The 20,622-nt window shown below is 36.3% G+C and overlaps 1 protein-coding gene across 7 annotated transcripts in view; it reads right to left on the reverse strand.

The window, feature by feature from the left end:
- The window catches only part of CCDC85A (coiled-coil domain containing 85A), a 176,991-nt gene that overhangs the window by 25,345 nt on the left and 131,024 nt on the right, over nucleotides 1–20,622 (reverse strand). For 5 of the 7 annotated variants that reach the window (XM_081068070.1, XM_081068068.1, XM_081068067.1 and 2 more), the window contains exon 3: nucleotides 12,400–12,476. The exons of the other annotated variants lie outside the window; for them this stretch is intronic. In XM_081068070.1, coding sequence (XP_080924196.1) covers nucleotides 12,400–12,476 — 77 coding nt within the window. The remainder of the gene's footprint in view (nucleotides 1–12,399; nucleotides 12,477–20,622) is intronic. 7 annotated transcript variants of the gene reach the window in all.

A 20,622-nucleotide genomic window follows, 5' to 3' on the forward strand; every position in this document is an offset into this window, starting at 1 on the left:
TCTAGGAGCTAGAAATGTCCTTAAGAATAACAAAGCATGAGATCTTCCCATGCTGAAAAAAATCCTTATTAGCATGATACAATCTCAGTGAATAGCAAAACAGATGGACTAGAAACTAAACTGTGTCTCTCGGCTTTAGTTTCTTGGCTAAGTCCCAATGCAGACCCTAATGGTACCATCCCCGAGGCTTGGTTTGGACAATGGTAGTGGAGACAGTGGTGGTTGTGGTGTTTTCTTAACTATGTTGCTTCACAAGAAACACACAACTCATGACACATTTCAGGAGGGAAGAAAATCACTAAGACTAGTGATATCAGAAAATCTGGACACAAACCTTGCCTCTTCCCATTACTGGACATTCTCTCACCTACAAAACACATAATCATAGGGTTCAGTGTCAGAATGGGAACTAGCGTCAAGATGGACTCCATGTTGGTCCAATGTCCCAGACCTCCACTGATACTCAGGTTGTAGCTAATGCTTGTGACTAAAACTTCCAGAGTGGAGTAGGTGACTTAGTTATTCCACTCTGTGCACTGTCTACACCTGGAGGCAGACCCAGCTGCAAGGGGTACACATTCTTATAAATCTTCCATCTTGCTGGGTCTCAAGCTATGTTTCTCAGAGAGAAAGGTCCATTTCAAGCTGCAACCCCATCATTTAAAAGAAAAAAAGCATATAAAAGAAGAATTGGACAACAACTATCCTTTTCCAAAAAAAAAAAGGAACACCTATCCTTTTCCAAAAGCATTGGACAACAACTATCCTTTTCATGACCAATAGTGTCTCTCCTTGGGCCCTAAAGACTTCACATTCTGAACACTTAAGACCAGTAGGATTAATGCCTTCAAACAGAATTAACATAAAAGATACATCTAAAATGAAAAGTATAATTTCATAAGGCAAAAAGTATTAAAAATCAATATGATACTGAACATTTTCTACTGGTTTAAAGACCAATTAAAGTCTTATTTATTCCTAAATTACTCCATCACTTTATAGCCCTGAGAAACCACCCAGAATTTCGAGATGTCTCCTCACATTCACATGACTGATTCTGAAGAACTTTGTCAATGTCAAGATGCTGTGCAGGGTACTCAGGAAAGACACTGGAGGGGCAGCTGCCCTTATCTGCTCTCATGCCCATCTTGATTTCATTCTAAGTGCCAAAGGCTCAGGTTAACTGGTTTCCCAAACCACAAGAATTCTCTTCAAAGAAATGAGCAGCCACATGAGCCACCTTCTCCACAAGTGACCATTTAGAGGGTCCAGTCTTAAATAGACCTCTCCAAAGTCCTTTTAAGTTGGCAAAGAACCTAAGCTGTCATCACCAACTCTCTTACCATATGGACAAAAGTATGCGGATTTAGCTGGTTAAGGAACCAAGCATTCAAATAGCACCGGGTGGGAACAGGGAATGGAAAGTGAATGAGGCTGGTCCCAAACAAAATAATAAGACAATTTAAAATGCAAAGTTGCTAAAGCCCCATTTTTTTAAAAAACTCTTTGTGAGAAAGATGTCATCCAAATCCTAACTGTAGCTTCTGTTAACTTTTGACGAGCTTGGCACCCAAAAGGATAAAGACCCATCATTCCCACACAATTATTTGTGATCAAATTTACTGGAATTGTGATTTATGTCTGAGCATGTATTTTATATGTTTCTTTTATGAGATTTCTGTAGTTATGGATATTATATTTCCTGGAGTATGAAAGTATATAAATAAAAAATTGCCTCTTTTTGACATTGGGACATACCTGCCTTGGGTGTCAAAACAACCAATATATCTTCGCTATTAAAAAACCTCCTTTCTTACAGCTAGCTTTTATATAAGCCCAGGATGGCTCCCATCTGGTCCTGGGTTTATTGTTATCTGTCAAACATTAGAACTTCTGCCTCACATGTTGTTCTGTTGCAAATGAGAGGCATTTTAGGTGGAAAAAAAAAGGGGGGTGGGGGGCTACCAAATTGCTTTATTTGCTATACTACATTTGAGCCAGATTTGCATTTCTTCTGATCCTTCCATTTCTGTATTCAATCTCTTTCCTAATATAACTGCTAAGAGTAATAACTAGGTGAGCAAAACCACTCAAATAATAACTAGTCCAAGAGTTTTACGCAAATAGATTAGCTGCCGCCTTATTGTTTTATTTTTCTTTTTTTAAAATAATAATTTAAAATTGCTTCTACTCTGCTACCCTGTATTATGGAAGTTCCAAAACTTCCAAAGAGGATAAACTTTCTGAAAGAGGGTTTGATCATTTGTGTGCCTCGACTAAGCACTCGTGAAATCACAAATATCTCAGGTATAGTGCTCGCTTCGGCAGCACATATACAAATATCTCAGGTACTGAGAAGTTTGAGTATAAGAAGCTCTCCCAAAGGAAAATGTTAGCTTAGGTAGATACACTTGAATTAAGGATAAGGAGGTATTTTTCAAGGCACAATCTTTGAATGGATTGTCCCTTTACTAATAGTAACTCTTCCTTCACACCTCCATTTCTGGACTTAATACTAGAACCCTTTGGGTAAGGAGTTCTTTTTCTATAGGTTTTGGGCCTGGAACAAGGTAGAACCCAAGCCAGGAGTGGGGATTTTCTCAGCCCAGGGAATGTTCGGAGCTATCAGGAATGGACAAACATCACTGTAGCTCCAGTTAACAGCCTACGTCAGGAACACATTTTAGGAAAACCTGCATACTTTATGAGGGAGCAGCTCCCACAGGTAGGCTTATGGGGGATAAGAGAACTGATTCCATCTCTGTGAAACCAGCCTGTGTACAACCTATCCCTTTCAGTAATGCCGCAGTTACAAAGGGGGGTGGGCTGTTTTTCAAAATACTCTACTGTTTATTGACGTAGAAACTATTTTGTAGAATTTCTATAATATACTCGAAAATAAATCCTAAGTCTTCTTCTCCTAAGAATGATTTACCCAACCACCAAAGGCTCTTAAGTCAAAAGAAGGCAAGGTCTGTAACTTATTTCATATGTTCTTCGGACTGCTTCTCTACACATACTTTAATTAGCTTTATGTGTTAACATGCTACCAGGTTATACAGGCTCAATAGCACGCAATTTAAAAGATACTATATAAAAACCCCACATAAAGTGTAAAAGTGACACTGATCACTGTCTCACAGTATACTTCCGACAATTTCTCTTTCATTCTCTATATCAATAAGAGCATCTAAAGAAAGGCCTAGTCCACTTTATTGCTGGCTCTTATTTTAGATGCTTTAGTCTACAGAATAAATCCAACAAATCAGATATCCTTTGAAAAATATTTCTTCCTCTGGACATTGTTTCTTCTGTTCAGCTGACTTTGATTTATATACAGGCACTCTTTTGTTATTCACAGTCTAGTCACACTGCATAAAACTAACATATGATATCTCATGTCTTTTTTTCATAGTAATTTATTTTGACTTATCTCAGAATGGAATTCCTAAAATATATATTTTAAAATAAAGAATACACATTGTTTTGGTATAAATTAAAGGTAAATAAAAACTAATTTTCTAACATTTCCTATGTTGTGATTCTCTCATAATTTTTAAAATTCTCTCTGTGAAATGTCATGTCTCCATATATTACATGAAATGCTTTGAAATATTTTTACATGTGATTTTAATAAAAATGTTTACATTAGTTTATGTACTCAGAAGAGAACATCTTAAGTCCAAGTGATCTTTAGAATATGTACCAACATTAAAAAGGCATTTCCTTCTCAAATAATAGCACCCAATAAATAACACCATATTTTCTAAAAGTACTAAGACTTCATACTTTGAGGGTCCCTTTGAAATATTGTGTTTACAAACTGGATTTAAGTTCAGCTCCAGGAGACCACAGAAACCATGGCGGAGCAAAGAGCGAGGGCTGTGCTCACTGAGCAATGATGACATTCCATCACACTTCCTGTGGGCTCCTGTCTACCACTGGACACAACCAACTCAATCTTCTCTGAGTTTCTCTATCTGTTCTTCAGTCAAGAACCTTCATTCTGAGACCTGGTAACTATGCATGGACTCAGGATGTTCAGGGCTGGAAGAAACCACACTAACCAATAAAGCAATGGAGGACTTTGCACCTGACCAGAGAGAAACCCAAAGGATTTATCCCACTCATCTTAAAAATAAGTATACTGATAGGGAAAACTAGTGTCCTTATGTTCATTACACATAATTTTATGTAATGAATAAACAAATGTTTAGGGGCTTGCACATTCTCTTTCAAAATACACATCAGCTAACATTGCTTACACTAGTATGAATATTTGATGTGATATGAGTCTTAAAGATATATACCCATACCTCTGTTACTTAAATAAATTTAATAACTGATGGAATTTAATTAACTTTAGAATCCAATAAGGCAGAATAACCCACAGTGACGTAAATCAACACCTGTAAATAAAAGACCCAATATGATATAAAGTTGTAGTTTTAAGAAATTTTAGACCCCAATGAAAAGGGGCACACCTATTTTGTGTGTACATTACATATAAACACAAACTTTCTCTGGACAGAGCCATAGGTTTGCAGAACTTAGTAGAACATTCCACATCACCTAGGACAGTTCTCTTTTTCAGTCAAGGCATACAAGGCTCACAGAGGTTAGAAGCACCATCCTGGTCCGCAGCTAATGAGACCAACCTAGTTCTCCTTATCTCTATTTAGTGTTTGGTCTAGCATACTCACAGGGCCTCCTTTAAGCCCTTGATTATTAACAGAGTCCAAAGTCACTGCTGACTACGACTCAGCTTTCAAAAAATGACTCCGTTATATTTTGCTTATCTTTTACACAATGATAGCTCTTTAAATATAATTTAGTAAAGCCTCAAATCACTTAAAATATATTTAAACTGTCTTATTTTGTCAAAGAATATAATTACTTGTCTGTATTACATTTGTTATATATAGTATATTTATATTTAGGCAATACAAATACTGCCTGTATTACATTTATATTTGTCTACTTTATATTTAAAGGATATAGGTAACTACCAATTATCAAGAGGCATCAACTCTCATTTTGTGTTCTAAGCATGTTCAGACTGCTCGGGCTACAGCAAAGAAAGAAACTACAAATACTTTCAAATGAAATATGCATAAACCCTCTTGTAGGAAAGATCTGAACCAGAAGACAACGAGGACAGCGTGGTTTCGATGCCTCTTTTACGTCAGTCCCAGAGATAGTGACCTCCAGCAGGAAATGGAGATCAAATGAGACTGCTCAAACAGGAACCTCAGAAACCTTTACAAGCTTCAACTAGGCCAAGTTTTCATAATTTCCTGTTTTGATATCTATATTTCAATAGAATTCATATTAATTTAATTTCCAAATCAAACACAACACAATATTTCCTGCACTTTCTATGAGCTTGTTTCTTTACCTTATTAGAAAAGGAAAGACTGTTTCATATTTTCTTTTTTTTTTTTTAACTTTTGACTTCGGATTAAAAAAAATGCAATACAAGAGTAGAAAACTGTTTCAACAAGGCAACTTTAATTGCTCTTATAGTTGCATCTCAAATTTTTCCCAAATAGTCCTCCATATTGCTTCTCACTCATATATGTATCTATCATTCTAGTTGATATTGCTACACGACAAAACTTGATGCTGAGTCCTATAATTTTCTTGTGACAAATTCTGCCCAGGACAGGTAATAAAAATGCTACTATTTTTACGTCTACTACAAATAAAAAAAAAATTTTAGGAAGCCCTAGTGATAGAATTATTAAAATGCCAACGTACATATAAGAAGGCAACATGAATTAAATATGAATTAGTAATACCATAGCCCCTAACAATTGAGTACTTTTTAAGTTCAATAATTCTATTAATAAACTTAATACGTGACAATTATATTTTCTGCTACATTACTATTTCACCTATTTTCTCTCTTTAGAATGGAAATGTCTATCGGAGAATCTCAAACAAGAAACCTCAAGTATGACGGGATCACAGAATGTTGTAAAATCTCTTCACTTTGAGAGCATTCCATGTTGCCTTACACATTTTTCCTATGAATTTTACTCTCTTCAATATTTTCTCTGATAGTCTTTAGCTTTTCCCTTAATCCAGTCTCCATTTATTTAGGTTTTCCAGCATTAACTTTTCCCCCATAAATTTATTTTCCATATCTATTTGTCTTTTATTCCAATATACCCATACCACTTGTGTAGTTTCCATCTGTCCTTCGAAAACTCTATTGAACTATACATGAAAGCTTTTTTCCTTTTTCTTTAACTATATAAATCATGGTGATTTAGAGAAAATGACAATTCATTGCACTATTCCTTTGGTAGACTCAAATTTTTCCCCCCAAATATGACCCTAGCCGCAGCCAACCTTTCATGGGTTTAACTTTTTTCCTATCAGCAGCATCCAGAATCTAATCAGGTTGTGCAACATGGAGTTATCCATGAAAAAAAATTTTTTTTTTTTGCACAAGTTACTCCTCAGGAGTACCAGAAGGGTAATTTCCCTGCAAATAACAATTGAAGAATCCCACCATCTCCTTTAAGCATCCTGGAAAACATTACTCTGTGCCTACTTTTTGTGCAACAGTTACTGATAATTTTTCAAACCCTATTAACAGCCATATATTTATGTACATATCAGACAAAAATGACTTGTAAAATATGAAGTCAGGAAATGTGAAAAGGAGAAAGAGCAATAACCATAATAAATATCTCCACAACACAGAAGGTAAAGCACATGAGGGAGCCGTTCAGCAATGTGATATGGACCTGGGGTGTGTTGCCATGGAAGTGAGAAACTCGATTTCTTTAGCTCCTGTGCACCCTGCTCAGCACTTCTGGCAATGGTGACAGGTTCTTGTCCTTTGTTCAGAAACTGCTCTGGAAACAGCCCTGCCTCTTTCCCATTCACTGAAAGACTGCATTGTGAGGCCACACTGTAACTAAATGACACAAGAGGGAGATTTTTCCTTCCCATTCCTAAAATTAGGCTTTTATTTGTGTGCTAGCACAACTGAAATAGAAACACTTGCTAAAAGGAACCTACTCAATGGTGTTCCAAGGTGCCTGGCTCTCAAGCCCATTTGCTGAACCCACAGCACCCGGGCAGGCGTAGGACACTGGGAAGGTCGGGACACTTTTGCTGATTCTGTAAACTTCTCTAAAATGTTGGTCTCCAGAGATGGGTGGTTTTGGAGAGGGTCTCTGGGGTACACCGGATACATACCGTGCTTTCCACACATGTGCCAGAGAATTGGATAAAGGGAACAGATTTCCCAGGAGGACTTCTAACAAATGCACTTAATTGACTTTGGCATCTCAGCAAACTGCTTGTTTCATGTCTCGGGCCCTCTTAATGATGCCAAATCCAAACTCAATACAGAATCAGTGAGAATAGTTTTTAAAAACTTTTTACATCATGGTTACATCTGAATAGTGGCTGATGTCTTCAAAGGGCAGTATTATCTATAAAATCATCAGATAGGCATTCTGTATCATCCACTTTTCTAGATGAATAGACTTCATTGCAAATATAGTACATAAATATATTGGCTAAGTCTGAATTAAAAATCCTTGTGACTATTAAGAAAAGGACAATGGAGTGAGTAGAGAGATCTAAGTAAGTTTTTTGAATTTAGACTAAAATATCTAATTTCATGGATATGTATGTACATATACCTTAAAAACACTCCTGTAACTATCCGTTCCCCTACCCTCCTACCTCCAGCTTACTCTGAACAGAAAGGCCCTCTAGGAACACATTCTGTTAAGTATGAATTCTTTATGCAGATGTGAGTATATGTGTTTGTACAATAAAACTTTATGATTCTGAAGTAATTTTAAAATGTGTCATAGAAGAGAAGACACTATAAAACGCATTTGTTAAAATGTATGATAGATACCTTGGTTTTAAGAAAAACAGAGCATTTCCCTTAAAGCAGAAATAGAATAAATGTCTAAGAAACCTTAGATGGCTAAGCAGATCCTGTTTTGATTTTTAAGATAAATGTTAATAATAAGATAAAATAAGATAAAAATAAGATAAAACAGATTTAGCAGCTTAATTTCACCGAATTACATTAATGGTAGAAAGTGATTAACGGAGTCACTGTGAGCATGCTAGAAAGAACACTGAGTAGGCCTACATCTTGGCCTGAGTCCGCCCTTAATTCGCAATCTAGTCAGGACAACACTGCTAACCTCTGTGAATCTTATATACCTTTATCAATGAGGGAGTTGTCCAATATAATATGTAAGTTTCTATCATCCAACTTTGAAACTCTGACTCTATAGCTACAGAAAATTTATGTTTGTGTGTAAATGTACACATGAAACAGGCGTTGAAATTTGACACAAACTTCCTTACAATAAAATTTTACACCATATTGTGTCCTTTATCTCATAAATGTCTACTTAACGTCATTGTGAGTGACTTTTACCTCATTGGATTTAAAAGGTAGTAAATTTAATAGATACCAGCTACATTTAGTTAAGTAACACACATTATTCATTAAGGGTTTATATCACATTAAATATATACACAGTGGAGCTGACAGACCTGTCTGAGCAATTTTAGCATTATGTGTATTATTAGAGGTATGATGCAATACTTTGAAATACTCTAATCTGTAAAAATGTTCATGTTAAGTTTACGTGTTCAAGAAAGAATGCCCTAAGTGCAGGCGATCTTTAATGTACATTTGTACCAACTTCCAAAAAAAAAAGTATTTTCAAGTCTCATTCATGTTGTCGCACATGCAGGATTTCCTTCTTTTTTAAGGCTCTCATTGCATGTATACCACATTTTCTTTATCCATTAATCTGTTGATGGACACTTAGGTTGCTTCCACATTCTGGCTATTGCGAATAGTGCTGCAGTGAACATGGGAGTGCAGGTATCTCTTTGAGATTCTGATTTCAATTTTATTGGATAAATATCCAGAAGTAAGATTGTTGGATCATATAGTAATATTATGCCAAGTGAAATAAGCCAGTAACAAAAGAACAAATACCACATGATTCCACTTATATGAAGTATCTAAAACAGTGAAACTCATAGAAGCAAAGAATAGAAGAGTGGTTGACAGGTTGGGGGAAGAGAGAAGTGGGGCGCTAATAATTAAGATGTATGAAATTTCAGTTATGCAAGATGAATGATATCTCAAGATCTAATGTACAACATCCTACCTAATGATAACAATAATCTATTAAACACTTCAAATTCTGTTAAGAGGGTCAATCTCATGTTGGCTTCCTATCCAAAAAATAAAATAAAAAAGCATTCTCTTTTCAAATAATACCAAGCAATAATACTGCATTTTCTGAAAATAATGAGACTGTTCTGATTTTAGGACACCTTTGATTATTGTGTTCACAAACTGGATACAAAGTATAGCTCAGTGATCCTTGTAGGCAAAGAGCTTTGTGCTCACTGGAGATGACCTCTATACTGTGGCCTCTATACTGATATTTCATCCACACTTTCTATGGGCTCCTTTCTACCACTGGATAAAAACAACTTAATCTTCACTGCATTTTTCTATCGGTTCTTGAATAAAAAACCCTTCATTCTGGGACTTGGCAACTTTGCATAAGACTGGACCCAAGCTTTATTTACCCTTAGACCTACAAAATTTAAGAACTTGGAGGAACCTTGTCATTTAAAAATTTAAAAATTGAAACCTTTGCGCCTATCCAGAGAGAAATCCACAAGCATTTATTATAATCACCTTATTTATTTTTAACTATGTATTGCTAGGGCAAAGTTGTGACTTTCTGTTCATTTTACAATTTTACATAAAGAATAAATAAGAGCATTAAAGGAGATTTCTTCCTCTGGGAAAATGCTTTATATAATAAATCTAAACACTAAACTATGGGCAAAGAACCTCGTCATAGCCACAAAAGATATCTGATATACATGGAATTCCAGTTGCCAACTATGTTCTTATTTCCATTTATCCAAAGACAAATGGACATATTTTTTTAAAAACTTGGCAGTAAAAAAAGAATACCTTCTAATCAAGGTACAGGGAGCTAGCTCTTACAATTGAAAACCAAATATTCAGATATTGAGACTAATTTATGCAGGGAAGTCAGCTTGTGGCACTGAACTGACCTTGCAAATCAGATAACATCATGCAGTCAGAAATCATTTCTGCAGGGAAATCTCATGATTATTTGTAATAGTCCCAGTAACATCTAAGAAGTTGCAAATCCTTTATGTTATCCAGCCCAAATCTTAGCCTTCCATAAGGATTCCCTTTAGGTGATTCTTACTGTCTATGTTCATTTAAATTGTGTTTATACAAGTAGTTACAACTGATGCTTCTATCATATCTATCTTAGCTGTAAATGGAGGCATCACTCTCAAATACAGAAATTTAAAACAAATATTGTTTTTAAACTGAGACAGAGCTATTATCCTTTGCACATATTCAACAGCATATTTCAAACAATGGATTCTTCTTTGCATTAAAGTAATTTGGATACATACATAGCTGTTCAATTCTAAAACATTTTTCATTTTAACATCTCTGAAATCAGCAAGAGTCTGACATGGAATCACTGACATATTTTTTTCTTTCTTAATGGTACATATGGTAATGTGGCATCCCACATCAATAACATCTTACTTGTAGATTCAATAAAACATGACCTTTCCTAGCCATTTCTTGTGGAGAAAAACAAAACAAAACAATCTTCTTTGATAGAAGATAGCAGTGTATTTAACAACATATGCTTGAACACTTTACCTTGAAAAAATTTTTTAAATTTCTTCTACTCTTAACTATGAAAGCTCTGTGTATTTAAATACACGCACATCAAGTATAGTTGAGGACTCTTCTGATTTCCCTATAAGATCTCTAATGCTCACTTTTATAGAATTTTAAAAAAATCAATCTTAGAATCATTTTCACATTCGTTGTGCCTCTTTTTCACTAAGATAGCATACATGCTAGAATTTCAATGTTGATGAGAGCCTCAATTCTTACTCAGAGTAAAACTAAGAAATATCTTTTTTTTCCCTCTTTCTTTTCCTTTCCTAGTTGCCTCAGAGATGGTATAACTATATATAATGTTCATAATAAAGTAATGATAATGTTTAGCTTGGGGGAATAAAGAATTAGACGTTTTTAGTCAAGGGTCTTAGCACAGTCATACTATGAATCCAATAAAAGGAAAAATGTCAATGAAAATTTAAAAATGAAAAGTATAGGGAGAGCAAAGAAAAAACTCTACCAGTAGTACTTTATTTCATGATACAAATAATCCCTTCTGTCATCATGAATTTTAAGATATGTATGGTTTGAGAAGGGAGATAAGTAGATTCATTTCATTTAATCTCATGATTTCTAGACAGTTGGCCAGCCAGTGGAAGAAAGAGAAAAGCATTCTTACATACACTATCTGATACCCCAAATCATCATTAATGAACAAAAGTAGTTTAAAAACAAAACAAAACTAAAAACACCTAAAATGTCTTTCTAAAGCATATTTGCTTTAACATTTATATATCTTCTCCTGCATTAAAACCAGCCTTTATACTTTCATTTAAACTACTGTTTACTAGCTGTTTGAGGTTTGATTTTCCCATGGTCACTTATGAAACACAAATAATCACCAAAATGTAGATAGAACATTAGAAACTTAGAAAACTCTTTTTAATGCTTAAAAAACTCTTTATAAAATATTAAAATAATTATTGTCTACATGTCTAGAAAGGAAACAACCCAAACACTGTAGAATTGTTCAACTCCGCTACAAAACATTTCCCAAGAACCACCACCTCAAAGGACCAACATCATTTTCACCAAGATATCAGCCCGTGGCAATAATTTTGTTAAGTTAAATATATAGCAAAGCATTAAATCCACAAAAATGCCACTTCACATTCACTAGGGAAAAGAAATGAAGCCCCAAAGTAAAAACTGTCAATTACTGTCATCACTTTTTTTTGTGCTGAAAGAATTCAATCATATCACAAAGAATTTTAGAAAGTACTAATTTGATTAAAATACGAAATCTTCAAACTACCTACAGCTTTCCCTAGTTCATAAATTAGCCAATTTTTCTATTTAAATACAAGACCCTTCTCTATATTCACCAACTACATGCATGATATATACGAGTGGTACTATCAAAGTATTTTCTACTTCTTTTCTCTTCTTCCTTCCCAAGTTATTTTACATTCTTATTTCAGACATCTGCATCCGTTAGTATCACTCTTAAGAATCTGAATAATAGGATGGCCATTATGGAAAGTAATGACACTCCACATTGATGAATGGCTATTTACAAAATGATTTCTATCATTTAAAGGAGAAAATGTAATTGAGACTTTCAATTCCAAATACAACACTACAGCTCAAAAGACACTGACTAGCTGTGAGCTTCTGAAGTCACCCACCTGGGGCAGCATGCGATTCTCTTCCTCCAGCTGTCTTACTCTTGCCTCCAGCTGCCTAACATAGGACAAGGTTGATTCTAAAATTAAAAAGAAAGAACTCACATTATACACACAGGTCTTGTTCAGTACACTGTCAGGGTATTTCTGGCTTGATTTATTCAAATCAAGTAGTGACTACTTATTCTATTATTATTTTTTTTTTTTTTAAAAAGATTTCTCCCCGGCATAACAGTAACAGAAGCCACTGAAACTACAAGCACTTGGAACAATTTTAAGGAAAATTAGAGAAATTTATAGGAGCAAGATTGCAGGCTTTTGCACACCATGCAGTCTTCAGAGCATTAAACATCTTGAAGATAGTTACTATGTTTCCCCGAAAATAAGACTAACCTGAAAATAAGCCCTAGCATGGTTTTGCAGGATGACATTCCCTGAACATAAGCCCTAACGTGTCTTTTGGAGCAAAACTTAACATAAGACCCCGTCTGATTTTCAGGAAAACATGGTATTTCTTCTTTTCGACTTATTTTGTTTTGCATTTTGAGCTTCTAATCAGTGTCCCACACATTAAGACTTTTTTGTAATGTTCATTATGACCAAAATAAATTACAAGGTCATACTAATAGAAAAAAAAATTCAATTATCCAGCTCTGCCCATTTTTCCCAATAAATATTTCAAGGTTTAAGAGCAATGTTTGTTCTTGTCACAAATCTACAGATATTAAGATATAATTCAGAGAACGGCCATGAAAGGACTAAATAATTAGTTATGCTGAATTTTAACTTTGATTTTGGCTGCCTGTGACAAGAGTCCCAGGTTTTCTCCAAATCTCCAGGTACACCACGGGCAGATTTGAAATTGACTTGTTTTCATTTCTTCACAAGCTTCGGTGTCTGCTGAAAGGTCAGAATCGGCATCATGCTTAATTTCTGGTGCCTAGTGAAACTCTCAAGTTTATAGCTTTACATCAGGAAAGGGGCCACACAGAGAGAAAAGTGTAGTTTTATTTTTAGGAACAATTTGACAGTAATTCTTTTTCATTAAAGTGAAAACATTCAAGCACACCATACATCTATATAGCTGCAATTCCTTCATTACCCAAGAACAAACATATTTCAGGTATAGTGAAATGTACATGACAATAGAGCATATTTCCGGAACATTTCCATAGTTAATATTGAAGCAGCAGATCCTCCTCTGTGTATGTTCAGCCTGAGAAACACCAAAGAGCAAGAGGCAAGATGGCAGTGCATTTAAGAGGCGTGTTTGATGCCTGACACTCTGAAGTTAGGATGAATGTTGATGCAAATTAATACTTTGATCTGAAATTCATCGTGGAAGCTCTACTTTGTAAGCTTATATTTTATTTCATTGTATGAACTCAATTCCATTTTTGTGACCTCCAAAGCAACATTTTATTATTTTAAAATACCTAAGAAACTTCAGGTGCTATTTCATAAATGTAACAACTAAGCTCCTCCCTGACCAGTTTCCAGCAAGTCCCTATCACTGACATTCATATAATCACCCACTGATCTCACACCAATGGAGAAGAGAGTTTGGAGCATTCCTCATACAAGACAGAAACACAAGTAAAGGAAACTGAAGACATTTGCTAAAAATAGACTCATTATTTAGCTTAATGAAATGTTGTTATGAGTTTGCTTTATGGACTCTTCCAAATGGGGAGAAAAATGTAAGGCATAAATGAATAACAAACTTATTGATTTCATGAATCTGCTTTACTCTAGCAAATGAATAAGTGATTTGCAGATCATCAAAATGTGAATGTAGATTGCCTGATTTACACTTTCGCAAGCCCCGCTCTTCACTCTAGAAAAACAACCACTTTCATAGGGCCATTCAAGGGAAAAGTTGCTCAGAAATATTCTATTTAAACCACAAACAAATGCAATTCTTTTTTTCCTTTGTCCACAATTTGCATCTTCTCTTTATTATCCCTATACTGCACTATCCCTGTAATAATTAAAGCAGCTGAGATTACGATACAGAGTGACTTTTCAAGTTACATTTGAAAAATGCTGCTGACTGGATTTTAATTCGGTAACTATCCTCAGTCACTTTAATTTCTCTTTTAAAATCTTTGCAGTTTATATATTTGATGTGACAGTTTCACTTAGTCTCTCCTTATATTTCAAGTCACATCATGTCAGTTCAAAAAAATAGGGGTAAATTCCTAAATTTGGACAACATTCCTTTCTCCAATTTTTAATATCAAATTACAATAGATGAAGTTTATGTATTTATTTCAAAGCATTCACTACAAATATAAGCTGGGACAGGAAAAGCGAGGGAATATTTTAGACATTTAAAATAATGAAAAAAATAGCTTTATGGTGAGGGCAAAGCTAAGGAGAGTTTTGAGTTCATTCATTCAACAAATATTCATTAAGCCACTGATTTGTGTTAGACATTGTTCTAGGGCTGAGAGGAAAAGATGACCAGTTATTGCAAGTCTTAGATTCCTCAGAGTACAAATTATGTTTTAGGTTTATATGCCCATGTTCTACATTCCAGAAGGTCCTGTTGTTCTTCAGTCTCTCAGTTGCAGTTATTAACAATGAAGGGATAGAACAAATGAAAAATCTCCTGGGGTTGGGGGGCAGTAAAATTAGCTGATCTGTATGCATAAATAAGAGAACTCATGCTGCTAGTTGTTTTATTCATCAAGAAACTGATTACACAATCCTTTAATGGGAGTGGAGTCAGCAAACATTTTTCTGGAATATACTGTAAGATCACCACTGGGTTCTCAAATCCCTCTATGAAGAGCCATTGAAGAAACCACCCAATCCTTCAACTGTGAAATGAGAGAAAAACCAATTTGTTAATCCCTTAGGATTGCAATGTTTGTTATTGCACCATAAGCTAGCCAAGCCTAACTACAAGTACATAACAGATAATGGGATAGAAAATGTGTAAATATGTTTAAATAAAACATAAGATAAAGTGTAAGAAACACCATGCTTTTAAAATATTCACATCATAATCCACATTTCAGTCCTAGGTGATCATTAGAAAAACACTGATAAAATCTTGTGTTAAGAAAGAAAAGTAGCCCCTTGCATTCTGGAATATATTTGGCCATGTCTTCGACGACACTTCTCCCACAATGCTGCCTCCTTTTACTTCCTTAATCAAGGGACTTCCAGAGTGGTGTCAACTACAAAATAAGCTGTTCTTCCACTACACCCAGGGAATGTGGAGTACAGCTGTGCACTGACCTAAAAGAAATATCTGACAAAATCTAGCATTTTCTACTATAAAATGATATGCATGCACTCTCTCACACACACTCTCACACACACACACACTGCATTAGAATGTACTATAATTTGAATTGATCATTTTATACCAGTGGCTGACAGTTGCTAAAACTGAGAGTTCAGGATGTCATTTAGGCTTTCAGAACTCTGAGGAGGCAGCTCCAAAAGAGCCTCAAGGCTCCCTCCAAAAACACCAAATACTATGCTACACTCTATGTAGATATGCAGTGTTAAAGGAGGACCTTATCTTCGAGAAGCACATAACCAGTTGGGGGTAGAGAAGGGAAAAATAAAGAAAACAATAAGGTGATATGAAATTCAATGCTAAATCATGTAAAACAGCAGTACGGAAAGAGACCAATATCGGCCATAGTTCTTACAAAGAAGAAACTCAGGCTTAATGTGTCAACAGCAGTTGGATAGGCCAGAGAGACACAAGTGGAGCCACAGGGTGGACAAGGGCCAGAAGCCAGGAATAATCCTGTTGTGAACAAGGAAGAGAGGAAGGGTGCACAAGGAGGGAAGAGAAAGGGACTTGCTGGGGAGCAGAAGGAAAGGCCAAGTTCTTCACACAACCACGGATCTGAAAACCCAATGTCAAAACACAGTTATGAAGGTGGTGATTTGCTTTTCACCTCCTGCAAAGGTATTTCATTTCTCTTTCCACTGTGGGAAACCTACGGACATCTACACATCAGAAAAGCAAAATTAAGCAAACAATACCAATGTGAAAATCCAACGAGATTCTCCAGGTGTTCTCTGGGGAAATTGTGGGCATATTTTCAAAGCAGAAACCATTTGTCTCCATGTATCTCACCTTTCTTTGAACCTACATGCAAAAGTCCACCTCTTGCAATAAAACAAGTGTAAATGGTCCTAAGAATTCCACTAAATTCACATCTTCTAAATAATCCCAATTTAGACCTGGAATGCAGCTTCGAGATTTCCTAATTCAGCTTGTCCTCAATCCCCTAACTCATTTGGCGACTGAGAGAATAAAGCCCAGAAGGTCGTGATCGTGGCCCAACACTGGGGATTTGTCAAATATATTCAAAAGATTTCATTTCACTGCTGGTACGTCACAGTGATTCCCACCTTGATCTACTAATCACTAATGCCTCAAGATTCTCATATAAACCGTTAAATTCTAAGTTCTTTTTGCTTCCTGACTTTAGATATTATGGATGGATTTTTACCTTTACAATAACTTGATATTATCCTGGACTTGATTTCACACTTCAATTTACCTGAAATGCACTCAATCATTGTTCTTTGCTACGTTGAGAATACGCTGATCACAACATTAAACCTTCTTCTTTCCCCTTGGTTTCTAAAGCAGTGTTTCTCTCCCTAGGGAAATACCCATCCTTGAAGTCACCCATGAATGGCTCTTATTATTGTACATAAAAGGTTTATCATTGGTAATTGCAACTAAGGTTTGTCAAACTTCTTAATGGTTTTGATTAGACGAAATGCTGTCTGGTCTCCAAATTTCAATTAAAATCTGGTAATGGTCTGTTCTAATACAAATTACAGCATTTTCAAGAATGTACAAGAGGAAAATCATTTGGAGACTGTAGCAGCCAAAGGTTTATTGATGTTAGCTATTCTGTGGTTCTCTAAGAATTAGTCTCCCTCAGCCAGAGAGAGTCCAGTGTCCACATGACTTCAAATCTGGAGGCAATCTCTTTAATAAATGCCAAACTCAAAAAACGTCATTTGTATTAGTTCAAAATAAATGTCACATCCACAGGCTTTAACACATTTAAGGAAATTCATTCAGAATTACATTTCAAAAATTATTACGGTTCTGACTAAAAGTGTTTTTCTCTTCCTTCCTCAGGCAAGCAAAGGTCAGCCTACTTCAAATTTATATTAGCTCCACAAGTATAAGTGATTACATTTCTCACTATAATTTGATACTGATTTAAAAAAAAAAATCTTGTTGGAATCAGCATTTTCAGATTTGCCTGAGTATTTAATGCAGACTGCCTTATTGACAGAGAATGATGCCAGGTCTTGCTCCAGTACATTATCTATGAAGCTAAATGTTCCCTGGCCCCAACTTCTTTTAGCTTTGGCTTTCTGCCCACACCTTCTCCATCCAAATACTCAATCTACTCTACCTAGTCTAATAATACTTCTTATTCTTCTATGCATGGTATGGAAAAAAGCTTTCTAATAATTAGAATATGCAAAGATTGGAAAATACGAATATGTGCTTCATGTTACTAGACTTGTTCAGAGAATGATCAATGAGATTCTGCAAAGATTTCTACCTGTGTATGCTGTTGGGCTGGTCCTTTTAACCTGAAGTTCAATAATTCTACGATTTTAAATTCTTCCTACGCCATGGATTACTTTGTTTTCTTTCTTTTCAACTCATCTGCCAATAAATCATATATTGAGTGCCTTGTGATTTCTCTTTACTTCATTTTTTAAAACACATACTTGATTTACCTTAATGTCAACACGTCTTCACCCTATAGTGATTATCTGCTGTGTGTCAGATGCTGTTCTAGATAGCGGGGATAAGTGGGGATAAGCAAGCAAGAGCAATAACATCTGTACAGTCATAGACTTCACATTCCAGTAGGGAAAAGGACAGATTATGAAAAGCAAATAGGATATCTGGTGAAGGCACTGTGGGCCATAAAGACAACTAAACAGACTACTAGCCCAGAGAGAATGGGGACAGTACAGTTACATTGGGGAGCATGGCCTGGGAAGAGCTGCCTGAGGACTAAGACCTGCAAATAGGCCAACTACACAAAAATCTTGGAGAAGAGAGTTCCAGGCAAAAGGAAAGCGAGTGCACAGGTGCTGCTGGGAAGACTTGTATCCTGGAATCTATGAAAGGGCAAGTGACAGCACCTTGAGACAGGCATCTATTTGTCTTGTCACCTTCTTCCACTGCTTAAAGTTTTAAAACCTTATGGTCCTCGTTCTGTTTACACTTAGACCTAGTCTTAGATTCTGTTAGTCTTTCCTTGTGACAAAAACTTTAGTCTATGTTTGGCTCCACTCCCACCCACCCCACTTCCCATCCACTGGGAAATTCTATTGACCTTACCTCCAAATTATCGCAAGAATCCAACCTCACAGCAGCTCGTAACAGATGTCTTGCTTCTATGCTTGCCTTCACCGCCAGGTGTATTCTCATGCAAAGCCTATTTTAACCAATAGCAGCCAGGTTTTCTTTCTGAATGCTAAGTCCGAACATCATTCTCCATTCAAAACCCTGCAGTAGCTCTACATTTTGCACCACATAAGAGCTGAAGGTCCTTAAAAAATCCAACAGTGCTGGCACTCGATCTAGCCACCTGGTACCTCCCTTATCATGACACCACACCCTCTGCTCCAGCCACACAGCCTCCTCCTGTTCCTGAACACCTAGGCATGCTTAGTTGTCCCCGCTTTCTGGAATGCTCTTCTGCCATTGCCTGCTTGGCTAACTCACCTCCTATAAGTGTTCAAAGCTCAGCTTCTCAGTAAGACTCACCAGAGTCTATCTCATTTAATCCTACAACCTCCCCCCACCTCCAGCCCATGATCTCCTTTAGCCTGCTATACTTTATTTTCTTCAAGATACTTTATCACCTTCTATTATATAAATTAACTTGTTGATTTATTAGGTTTATTGTAGAAGAGCTGTCTCTCCCATCAAAATATAAACTCCACAAGGCAGGGATCTTTTTTGCGTTAAGTATGTCCTCTCATTGCCTAGAATACTGTCAGAATAAGTTTGGCACAATACAAATTTATTGAATGAGTCAATCAATAAGTCAGTTATGTAGATAGTGCCCTGAAAGGAAATCATTTCATAGTACAGGTCTTTTCAATCATTCTAGTCAAGACAGGACTTGTATTTAAATGGAGCCTAATAGCAATTCAGTTGGGCCATTTGAAAAACATTCTATGGAACATTAAACTTTGGATGGAAACCTTGGAGAGGTTCTCAAATTATGTCCGATATAATCACTGGTGGGTAATTTCCAAAAGAAAATCTGAAATGTTTTTTCACCAGGCTCCATAAAATGTGTGTGTGTGTGTGTTTGTGTGTGTGTGTGTGTGTGTGTGAGTGTGTGTGTAGGGGGGTTCTGGAGGGAGAAAGAGAGCGAGAAAGAGAAGAAAGAAGGAAAAAGTTGTAGGGGGTGTACAAAATATCCACCATTTCTACCACTAGTATCTTGGAATATAATATAAAGACCTTTCAGCTGGATATCTGCTTAATAAGGTTTTCTTTGGGTACAGATACCCACCAGAAGGAACGTAAACTTCACGGAGACACCCTCCTCCAGCCACTCCCTATGAGGGAGGCATTGAGGGCCAGGAGAAAGCAGAGTTGTGGGCACTGGGCAGGTGTCATTTGGGCCCTGAGGAGCTCTGAGCTGTCAGAGAGAGCAGCCTGAGGAGGGTGGCGGGCGGTGGTCCGTATCAACACAGGCTGTGTTTCTTTGTTAAAAGGGGAAAAAAATCTCATTTCCGGGGGGGGGGGGGCGGGGGGGACAGAGTAATGTGCTATCCTGTTTATTTTAATTAGAATGAAGACTGGAACTACTGAATAACTTTCCAAGAATGCTTTGACAGAAAAAAATCATGGATGCTATTCTCCTAATGACATGTAAGTGCTATATTTTTTTCCATTTCTCTCTCTGTCTAAGGTACAGGCTCCGTGTGGTAAGGCCTCGCCTTATAATTCTCTTCTGAGCTCTGACTAGCTCAGAGCTCTATGCTAGAAGGTGTTCAATAACTGATTGTTGAAGAAACAAATAAATGAATGGCCTTGTCATTCTTTTCCCAACTTCTCAACCTGCTGCTCAGAGTTCTGTGCTCTGAAGTCTGGCCTACAGGATCTTTCTGTTCCCTAAAATTGCCTTCCCTTTTACTATTTCCTTTGAAAGCATCAGTCCTATAAAGGAGGTACTAAGTAAG

The sequence above is a fragment of the Rhinolophus hipposideros genome (assembly GCF_964194185.1).
Source record: "Rhinolophus hipposideros genome assembly, chromosome: 12".
Lineage (NCBI taxonomy): Eukaryota > Metazoa > Chordata > Mammalia > Chiroptera > Rhinolophidae > Rhinolophus > Rhinolophus hipposideros.